The following is an 11,532-nucleotide window of genomic DNA, read 5'->3' as shown; positions in this document are numbered from 1 at the left end:
CACATTTTTTTTTTGGGGGGGGGGGGGTACAGATCAGACCAGAGTTAGTCAGGTGTGAATGGACCCAAGTTCGTTTACACCCTTCAGTCCATAGGGGTGAATGGACTGTCCAATCGAGTCCGCCTGAAAAACTGCCAGGTGAACCTGATCGGTCCTGTGAAAGGGTGAGAGAGCGGTGAAAACACACACAAGAGGGCGCAGACTCCTCCTGCATACTCACGAATGCATGAAGGCAACAGGCATATGTGAAAATAGAGCCTTGAATGTCTGTCCAGTCTCGGAAGCATCTGGTGAGTGGAGCCAACGCGTTTCAGGAGTCAAGCTTCCTTCCTCAGAGCTGAACCTAACAGCTGTCCTGTTTGCCCTTCAAGGGCAAGAGCTGCTTTCACGGGTCTCTGGAATTTCCCCGCTCCATGGAGGGCCGCACCCGAGGAAGCATTACATACTGTCTGAAGTACCCTGATTTGAGCGCTGGAGTGCTTTTTTAGAATTGAATCCCCCAACACTACTTTAATGCAGGCCATAGACAGGTCAAAAATCGGCCGAAAAAAAAATCGGCCGATTTTCGCACCGTTAGTGGGTTAATTGGTCCTCCGTTTTTCGGGGTTTTGGCACATTTTTTTATCGGTCGAGTTGGAAAATTCACGGACGATTTTGACGACCGGACCATTTTCCCTGCAATGATGGGCAAATCGGCCAATCGTTTTACCGATAAAAAATCTGCGCATGAGCCATGACCTGCAAGAAGAAGAAAAAGAAGAATTCCAGCCCGATATTATATTTTACATGAAAAAGTCTTGCGGTTGCAACAATGTATCTATTTGTATCTGAATAAAAACATCTGTATCCGAAATGGATACATTGTTGCAACCGCAAGACTTTTTCATGTAAAATATAATAGCGGAGCTCTCTGCAAGGGACAGAAGTAAAAATGCCGGCTGTAGACGGGACGAAAATCGGCCGATTGTTTTACCGTTGGTGGGAACATCGGCCGATTGAACGACCGATTTTTTTCGTTTTTGTTTTTTTTTTTAAAACAGCCGATTTTCTACCCCTCTCTGTCCTTCATAAGGTCCTGTTCTACACTCCCGTCGTGGGTGCAGGCTAAACATTTGACTCCTTCACCTCACCTTTGCAATTGGAACAAGCATAGAACTATACTATATACTGCTGTTTCTACCAAATTAAAATCCTAACCCCAGGTTCACATCTGTGCGGGTGGTGCCGCTGCGGATCCACACGAAAATCTGTGCATCCGCACCACCCACACAGAGAAATGCGGACCCGCGGGCGGGTGTCATTCGTTCTAATGGCATGCCGCCTGCACTGGAAAATGCAATCGTTCTGGGAACCGAGGATCCCAAGCGGGCTGCGTTTTCAAAAGACGTGCAAGGACTTCTTCCCTGCATGTCACAGGAGTCCAATCAAATGAATGGGCTCTCATGCCCGTGCAAAACGCGGTCTGCACAGCCGCATAGATGTGAACCGGGGGGGGGGATTGTGCAAATGAGACACCACACCTGTTCCTTCCTTGGACATGTTTCACCCCTTACAGGAGTTTCTACTCTATAATTGAGCCCCTGTAAGGCTAGGTTCACATATGTGAAGGTTCCACATGAAAATCCATGCCTGCGGACCCGCGGGCGGGTGCCTTTAGTTGTAATGGCACACCGCCCACACTGGAAAACGCAACCGTACTTAGGAACCGAGGTTCCTGTGCTGCGTTTTCAGAAGTGGTGCAGGGACTTCTTCCATACGGGGCATGGGAGTCCATTCAAATGAATGGGCTCTCGTGCCGCATATATGTGAACCCAGGGGTAAGGGGTGAAACGTGTCAGAGCCAAGAACAGGTGGAGAGTCTTTGTGCTGTTAAAATAAAGCATAATAAAGTTTTGCATGCTCTGTTAGTGCAAATAAAGTTTCTCGGACAATACTCAATTGTCAGTTCTGTCGCAAGTTCACTAATACGGCTACAATCCCCTCAAGCATGCTATAGAAGAAATATTTAGCAGCTCTATGTTTGTTTCTAGTGTCACCGCACTTACGGCGTCTGGGTAAACGTATTTTTGTAAACCACTCCCTCATTCTTCTAGTCCTTTTTTGATTGGCTGAGATCTTGGCTACGGTGCAACCCCCAAATGCCACTCCCACCCTTTTATCTAACAATATAAAAGTGCAGCGCTAAGATAAATATGAATATATATATCAAATAAATAATATCAGGTGGGACAGTCAAGTGAAAAAAAAATTAAAAACATTGCAATTTAACAAATGGTCTATAAAATAATTATTATTATAATGATGTCTGTAGGAATACAAGACAAAGCAAACGTGGCGATAATAGTAAAATAAATGAGGTAGATGAAATAAATATAATGTAGTTGTAACAGACCTGACCCAGTCTGCGCTTGAGTACATCCATTAGAACACCACTTCCCCATCCGAACACCGACAACAGACACCACAGCCGACCATACAAAACTAGACGACACCAATCTTGAAGTAAACCAGATACAAGATATATACACTCAGGGGGCAATCCCCCCTCCCTGCATAATGACACAGGGCGGGGCAATCTTCATTTTTTTTTTTCCAAAAAAGATTTTTATTAGGAGAAAGCAGTCATAACAATACATGTACAGACGTGAATCCAAGGTCGGACATATCACTGTATGGCGCTTCCCATGTCGCAGACGGGTCAAAGCATAACAGGCATAACGTTGTAAAACATTGTGTCAACGTAATATTACAGTCCAGGAAATGTACGGTATATAAGAAATGCGCAGGGAGACATATTGTATTTTGACCTTTGAGCAGGGGAGTGTGAAGTGTATGATAAAGAATATGAATAGCACATGCTAAAGCTTTGGATCTGTTTCACGAGTCTAGGAATAGGATGTGTGAGTGATATGGGGCGTAGTACGTCTGTTTGAAGGACAGCGTTCTGCATCGGCTATAGTACGAAAACGAAGATAGGAGTAGAGTATAGGATGGGAGCTAGAGATCCGTTAGAGAGAAGGTTAGTTAGTAAGTAGAATAATGAGGTGATAAAGGTAAATATAGAGAAAAAAAAATCTACATTTAGTAACAAGTGACACACAGGTATTCACACCAGCAGACAGTCCCATCAGGAGGGAGGGCTGCTGGAGACACCCCCCCCCCCCACTAAGCTAATACACATAAACACATACATCCCATAATAGTTTGCTCCTAAGCCAGACACACAATAGAACAATGGGATGCAACCACATGACATTAAACAATCAACAACCTCCCACCCCAATATTAGGACAGATCACCCTGTACCCCTAACAGGCACAGGGTGACTTACACATAAGAGGGATATGGGGAGCTGAGACAGGGGTCTCCCCACCTCTCCAAAGTGAGCTGGCTTCCATGGGCCCCCCACCCAAAGTGACTCGTGTCACAGTAGTCCATAAACATATATTGGCGTCCGTAGGACTACAAGGCACAGCAATCGTAGGTGAAAGATAAGCCGTGATGTTAGTCAAGTGAAGGAATCCACCACCTCTGCCAGATGTAAACTCACTAGAAAGCTACTGGTAAATAGCATGCATGCACATCACATCGGGGGACCAAGAGACAGCCAGAGGATCTAACATGAACTGCTCTGCCACAGGCAAAAATTGGAGATGGACCCTTTCCTAGGGAAGGATAGCTCACCACAGGAGCCCAGCGATCGTATATACCTAGTCATTTTTATTGCAGTGAAAATAAAACATCCACATGGAACAAGGTATAAGGCAAAGTAAAAGTAAAGTACCAAGATGGCCACCGCTCTGTCCTTCGGCAGCAGCGGCGTGACGTCAAGTATGGTTCCATCCTGACGCGTTTCGTGCGCATGCACGTCTTCAGGGGTACGTCCACCATTTTATCTGATATCCTGACATCTCGACTGTTGCGACCTTAGGCCCTTCTCCCACTCTTCAGCTACTGACGTGTGCCAGCTTTGCTCTCAGCCTTAGCACTGAATAAAAGAACATGTCCCCGTCATCCCTTTATACCCACACATGTTGCTCCCAGCCAACCACTTTGCTCTGTCTTTGCATTAAATAAAAGAACATGTCCCCGTCATCCCTTTATACCCACACATGTTGCTCCCAGCCAACCACTTTGCTCTGTCTTTGCATTAAATAAAAGAACATGTCCCCGTCATCCCTTTATACCCACACATGTTGCTCCCAGCCAACCACTTTGCTCTGCCTTTGCATTAAATAAAAGAACATGTCCCCGTCATCCCTTTATACCCTCACATGTCGCTCCCAGCTAGCCACTGGGTGTTGCAGACATTAGCTGTACAATCTGTTCCAGAAGCAGGTCTGAGAGTGGAATCTAGCAACTGATCAGCAGATTGTACAATGAAAGTCTGCAACAAACAGTTGCCAGCAGGAAGGAGCATGGACGTCTACAGGGATGCCGGAGATATGTTTCTTCATATAATGCTAGGGATAAGATACATGGTGTTACCAATCAAAATGGCATGTTTATACAGGTTAGAATTTTTTTTTTTGCCACATCAAAACAAAGAGCAAAGAGAGTTGGACAGATTGGTGGGAAATAGTCATACTTCTAATATCTGTATAAACTACTACTGGAGGCGGGGGTTGTTTACCCTCCATAGACGGGCTGAGGGTTATTTGCCTCAACACAGAGAAGTTCTTCACAAACCGGTCCAGGACGTTGTACTTTGTAGGGGCTCAAATATATAGATTTATTGCTTTTGTATTACTTTTGTATTCTGTTCTATTCCTCATGCCTGTATACCCATTCTCTGTTCTTCAGGCTGCAGCTGTTGCACTGTCTGCCCTCATCCGTGCCCTCCATGACATGGAGATGGTTGCCATCGTACGTTACGCCTACGATAAAAGATCTAACCCCCAAGTTGGAGTTGCCTTCCCCAGGATCAAGGAGAAGTACGAGGTATTGATCATCTCCAAGCCGAAAAGTCGACATTCTTGTCGTACAGTTACATTCTGAGGGCCGGTTCACGCTATAGAAACACAGTCCAGATGCGTTCCGGATGCGTTTTTGCATGCGTGTTTTTGGCGCGTTCTGGTTCGTTTTTTATGCATTCCAGTTCATTTTTCCCCTCTTTCTTTTTCTTCAATTTAAATGCGTGTTTTTGGTACGTTTTTGATGCGTTTTACTACATTCCAGTACAGTTCTGTGCAGAAAAAATGCAGCGTGTTGTACTTTTTTTTTCTGGAACCGGAACGCACTGGAACTGATGTGAACTAGGACATTGACCACCATATAACCTACTTATTGTGCATTTTGGATGCAGAAAAAAAGCAACTGAAACGCATGTAGTGTGAACTGGCCCTGAAACTTTGGATGGTGTATTTTGCTGGGATTTGGGCTTTAACCACTTCCCGTCCAGCTGCTGTATATAAATGGCCGGACGGTAGCAGTGCAGGGGCAGGTTGCCGTTCATAAACGGCGCCCACCATTTTGGATTGTGCGTGCTCCCTGGGAACCTCTTTGCCTTTAGTTATACTTTAACCAATTCCCGCCCTGCCCATGTATATAAACGGCTGGACGGGAGCAGTTAAGGGGCGGGTGGCCGATTATAAACATCCTCCCCGCTCCCTGCTTGTGCGCGCTCCTCCGAACACAGCGGGACACCAGTTGCTGTACAGGACCTCTGTGTGAGGTCCCGATCATGTGATCACTGTTGGCCAATCAGTGATCACATGAATAGGTGTAAGCAAGATGTCACTTCTGACATCATTGATTACTACATGTGAAATCTTTGAATGATCACAGAGATCACATGGTACAAGGCTATTCACAACAGCCTTGTACCATGTGACAAGCTGTGACCAATCACAGCTCACACAGTATTTCTCAATGGCTGCAAGAATGCAGCCAGAGAGGAGAAATGATTGCTTTAACAGCCTTTATGGGTGTAAAAGCAATCATTGTTTGAAAAAGAAAAAAAATTATCATCACCCCCCACAAGTAGTACAGTGTCACTATGGTGTCACTGTACTGCTAGGTTGACAGTATGTTTAAAAAAAACAACAAATTTTCAGAGGTCCGATATTGTTCTATGTACAATCCGTGTTTTATTGATTGCATGGAATATTCTCATTTTCTGAGATTGTGGATTTGGGGTTTTCATGAGCTGTAAGCCATAATCATCACAATGATGACAAATCACGGCTTGAACTATCTTGCTTTGCATGTAATGAGTCTCAGATATTAGTTTCACCTTTTAAGTTGCTGCACTGAAATCAATGAACTTTTGCACGATATTCAAATTTTTCGAGTTTCACCTGTAGTACAAGACTTGCTCTGGGCTCACTCATGAGGATATCGGAAATAATTTACTCACAGCAGGGGTGCTCAACCTGTGGCCCTCTGAGCCCCCTGCTGTGGCCCTCGACCTCAAACTAAATGCAGGAGTTTTGGTGCGCTTTCAGCACCACACCCGTAAGATACAATGGAAGTCTATGGCAAAGTGCAGCTAACCCAGGAAAGCCGCAGGTGTGAAAGCAGTCTTATTGGGGGCTCAGGACAGTAAGTGCTCCTTTACATTTGTGGTTTGGGGGGGTAGGTGGTTTTTACCACCCCAACCACTGGTGTAGCGTTAGGGGTCACAATGGCGACCACCGCTCCATGCTCCTGGGGCCACGTGCTGCCTCCCTGTCACATTGTGTTTTACACTTGGACAAGAGGAGCAGCTCATCCTCTCCATTTTCCTCCTGCAACTGCTCAAAGTCAACTTCTCCTCTTCTCCCTCCCACCGGCATTCATGCAGGAGGAAAATGTTCATTATGCTATTCAAAATAAAAAATGTTAAATTCTGAACTATTTCATTCAATTATGGCCCGCGACCAGTTACCAAATCACTTAAGTGGCCCTCACTGCTCAGAGGGTTGAGCACCCCTGGACTAAAACTTTAGGTTCCCGCTTTACCCGAATGTTGCCAGTTAAAGTGGAACTCTCCTCCCCTCGGGTACCACCATTATGGTGCATGCCCAGACGTGCCCTGTCTGTTCTTCGGATTCTGGCAAAGCTCATTGGCACATCTACACATGTGCAGGTGATTTTCCATGCACACGTAAGGACAGGGAAGGTTTTGGACTTCTCTGGGAGCAGTCTTTGCTCATGCGTGTGTGCAGAGGGCCAGAGAAACTGGCATATGCGCAGATGTGCTGCAGTCCTCTCTTGGGACCTAAACCCTGAGCCCTGCAGCACATCTGTGCACGAGACGGGTAGAAATTCCAGCACAAATAAATCTCAAGAAAAACTGTTCCATTTGTAAGAGAGAAGGGGGAGAAGGCAAGACAGCATAACATACCCTTTAGGGCAGTGGTCTCCAAACTGCGGCCCTTTGCTTGCTTTTATCCGGCTCTTGGGGCACTATTTCATTTGCCAACACCAATAATGGGGCACAGTTCCTTCCAATGACACCAGTGATGGGGCACAATTCCTCCCAACGACACCAGTGATGGGGCACAATTCCTCCCAACGACACCAGTGATGGGGCACAATTCCTCCCACTGATACCAATGATGAGGCACAGTTCCTCCCAATTACACCTACAATGGGGCCCAATGACACCAATGATGAGGCACAGTTCCTCCCAATTACATCAACAATGGGGCATAGTTCCTCCAACTGACACCTACAGTGGGGCACAATTCCTCCCAATGACACCACTGATGGGGCACAATTCCTTCCAATGACACCAGTGATGGGGCACAATTCCTCCCAATGATACCAGTGATGGGGCACAATTCCTCCCAACGAAACCAGTGATGGGGCACAATTCCTCCCAACGACACCAGTGATGGGGCACAATTCCTCCCACTGATACCAATGATGAGGCACAGTTCCTCCCAATTACACCTACAATGGGGCCCAATGACACCAATGATGAGTCACAGTTCCTCCCACTTACACCAACAATGGGGCTCAATGTGTGTGTGTGTGTATATACAGTGAGGAACAGAAGTATTTGAACCCCCTGCGATTTTGCAAGTTCTCCCACTTAGAAATCATGGAGGGGTCTGAAATTCACATTGTAGGTGCATTCCCACTCTGAGAGACCGAATTAAAAAACAAAATTCAGGAAATCACATTGTATGATTTTAAAGAATGTATTTGTCTTGCACTGCTGAACATAAGTATTTGAACACCTAAGAAACAGCAAGAATTCTGGCTCTCAAAGACCTGTTACTGTGCCTTTAAAAAGTCCACCTCTACTCCACTCATTAATCTAACTTAGTAGCACCTGTCTGAGCTCTTTAAAGACACCTGTCCACCCCACAGCCAGTCAGACGCCAATTACTACCATGGGCAAGACCAAAGAGCTGTCAAAAGACACCAGAGGCAAAATTGTGGACCTCCACAAGGCTGGAAAGGGCTACGGGGCAATTGCCAAGCAGCTTGGTGAAAATAGATCAACTGTTGGAGCAATTGTTAGAAAATGGAAGAGGCTAAAGACGACTGTCAGTCTCCCTCGGACTGGGGCTCCATGCAAGATATCACCTCGTGGGGTATCACTGATGATAAGAAAGGTGAGGAATCAGCCCAGAACTACAAGGGAGGAGCTGGTCAATGACATGAAGAGAGCTGGGACCACAGTTTCAAAGGTCACTGTCGGTAGAACACTATGCCCTCATGGTTTCAAATCATGCATTGCACAGAAGCTTCCCCTGCTCAAGTCATCACATGTCCAGGCCCGTCTGAAGTTTTCCAATGACCATCTGGATGATCCAGAGGAGGCATGGGAGAAAGTCATGTGGTCAGATGAGACCAAAGTAGAACTTTTTGGTCTAAACTTCACTCGTCGTGTTTGGAGGAAAAAGAAGGATGAGTTGCATCCCAAGAACACCATCCCCACTGTGAAGCATGGAGGTGGTAACATCATGCTTTGGGGGTGCTTTTCTCCAAAGGGGACAGGATGACTGCACTGTATTAAGGAGAGGATGAATGGGGCCATTTATTGTGAGATTTTGAGCAACAACCTCCTTCCCTCAGTCAGAGCATTGAAGATGGGTCGTGGAGGGGTCTTCCAACATGACAACGACCCGAAGCACACAGCCAGGAGAACCAAGGAGTGGCTCCGTAAGAAGCATATCAAGGTTCTGGAGTGGCCTAGCCAGTCTCCAGACCTAAATCCAATAGAACATCTTTGGAGGGAGCTGAAACTCCGTGTTGCTCAGCGACACCCCCGAAACCTGACAGATCTAGAGGAGATCTGTGTGGAGGAGTCGGCCAAAATCCCTGTTGCAGTGCAAACCTGGTCAGGAACTACAGGAAACGTCTGAAATCTGTAATTGCAGACAAAGGCTTCTGTACCAAATATTATCACTGATCTTCTCAGGTGTTCAAATACTTATGTTCAGCAGTGCGAGACAAATACATTCTTTAAAAATCATACAATGTGATTTCCTGAATTTTTTTTTTTTTTTTATTCTGTCTCTGAGTGGGAATGCACCTACAATGTGATTTCTAAGTGGGAGAACTTGCAAAATCGCAGGGGGTTCAAATACTTCTGTTCCTCACTGTATGTGTGTGTGTGTGTATGTATATATATATATATATATATATATATATATATATATATATATATACACACACACACACACATGCACTGTTGTCTTTTTATTCACTGTATTCACTTTTCTCTGATGAGCTCAGTGATCTTTGTGATGTATATTTGACCTTATAACGTCTACTTTACCATTCAGAAATACATTGACATATCTTCCTGACCCTGATGTCTTCCTGCCATGTTACTGAGTATTGCTGTTTTCTGCTCCCAGTGCCTTGTTTACGTCCAGCTACCATACATGGAAGATCTCCGTCAATATCTCTTCTCTTCACTTGAAAACAACAAGAAGTTCAAGCCGACAGGTACAGTCATAAAATCTGGTGAAGCTGCTTATTTAAAGCCCAACTCCGGGCAAAAAAGAAAGCTTTCCTATATAGTGGGGCTGTGCCCGCATGCATTGGATCAACTGCTTGTGTTGTGTAGGGGTGAGGAGAAACCTTATTCTCACCTTATCCTTTGTGCTGATGGAAAACGGTCCCGTCCCCCCCATGGGCCAGTGGTGGACTGTTCCTGGTCTATGAAGTATTCCCTGGGCTTGATGACATCAGGGACAGTATACAACTCAAGACCCTAAATATACCAAATGATCTAATATAATATAAATACACCAACTCAAAATAGTCCAATGTGAACTCCAAAATTATGCCCAAAAATTGTCCAAAAATTGTCCAAAATAAATCCAATATAGTGTCCTAATTTCAATCTTTTTCCTCCAATCTGTGAAAATTATTCCTCCAAACACGTACCTCGAGAAATAAAAATAAACAATCTAGTGCAATTCAATTAATTAGAAAAAATCACCCCGTGAAACTCCACACTTCACTGCAAAAGTATATCTATTTGTGAAAAAAAAAAAAAAAAGTGGGACTATGACAGTGTGGCGGTCAGTTATAGTGGGACTATGATAGTGTGGCGGACGGTTATAGGGGAACTATGATAGTGTGGCGGACAGTTATAGTGGGACTATGACAGTGTGGCGGACAGTTATAGTGGGACTACGACAGTTTGGCGGACAGTTATAGTGGGACTATGATAGTGTGGAGGACAGTTATAGTGGGACTATGATAGTGTGGTGTTCAGTTATAGTGGGACTATGATAGTGTGGAGGACGGTTATAGTGGGACTATGATAGTGTGGTGTTCAGTTATAGTGGGACTATGATAGTGTGGAGGACGGTTATAGTGGGACTATGATAGTGTGGCGGACAGTTATAGTGGGACTATGATAGTGTGGAGGACAGTTATAGTGGGACTATGATAGTGTGGAGGACAGTTATAGTGGGACTATGACAGTGTGGTGGACAGTTATAGTGGGACTATGATAGTGTGGCGGACGGTTATAGTGGGACTATGACAGTTTGGCGGACAGTTATAGTGGGACTATGATAGTGTGGATTACAGTTATAGTGGGACTACGACAGTGTGGCGGACAGTTATAGTGGGACTATGATAGTGTGGCGGACGGTTATAGTGGGACTATGATAGTGTGGATTACGGTTATAGTGGGACTATGACAGTGTGGCGGACAGTTATAGTGGGACTATGATAGTGTGGATTACAGTTATAGTGGGACTATGATAGTGTGGCGGACGGTTATAGTGGGACTATGATAGTGTGGCGGACGGTTATAGTGGGACTATGATAGTGTGGATTACAGTTATAGTGGGACTATGACAGTGTGGATTACGGTTATAGTGGGACTATGATAGTGTGGATTACGGTTATAGTGGGACTATGATAGTGTGGATTACAGTTATAGTGGGACTATGACAGTGTGGCGGACGGTTATAGTGGGACTATGATAGTGTGGCGGACGGTTATAGTGGGACTATGATAGTGTGGCGGACGGTTATAGTGGGACTATGATAGTGTGGCGGACAGTTATAGTGGGACTATGATAGTGTGGCGGACAGTTATAGTGGGACTATGATAGTGTGGCGGACA

At 45.2% G+C, this 11,532-nt stretch overlaps 1 protein-coding gene across 1 annotated transcript in view; it reads left to right on the top strand.

Annotated features, from left to right (window-relative positions):
* Window positions 1-11,532, top strand: part of XRCC5 (X-ray repair cross complementing 5) — a 145,074-nt gene that overhangs the window by 41,959 nt on the left and 91,583 nt on the right. Inside the window, exons 11-12 of the mRNA XM_089659323.1 lie at window positions 4,804-4,941; window positions 9,801-9,891. Of these exons, the coding sequence (XP_089515449.1) occupies window positions 4,804-4,941; window positions 9,801-9,891 (229 nt within the window). The remainder of the gene's footprint in view (window positions 1-4,803; window positions 4,942-9,800; window positions 9,892-11,532) is intronic.

The sequence above is a fragment of the Staurois parvus genome, unplaced genomic scaffold (assembly GCF_062004578.1).
Source record: "Staurois parvus isolate SC_StPar_1 unplaced genomic scaffold, SC_StPar_1.0 ptg001147l, whole genome shotgun sequence".
NCBI lineage: Eukaryota > Metazoa > Chordata > Amphibia > Anura > Ranidae > Staurois > Staurois parvus.
This window is presented reverse-complemented; position numbering and strand designations above follow the sequence as displayed.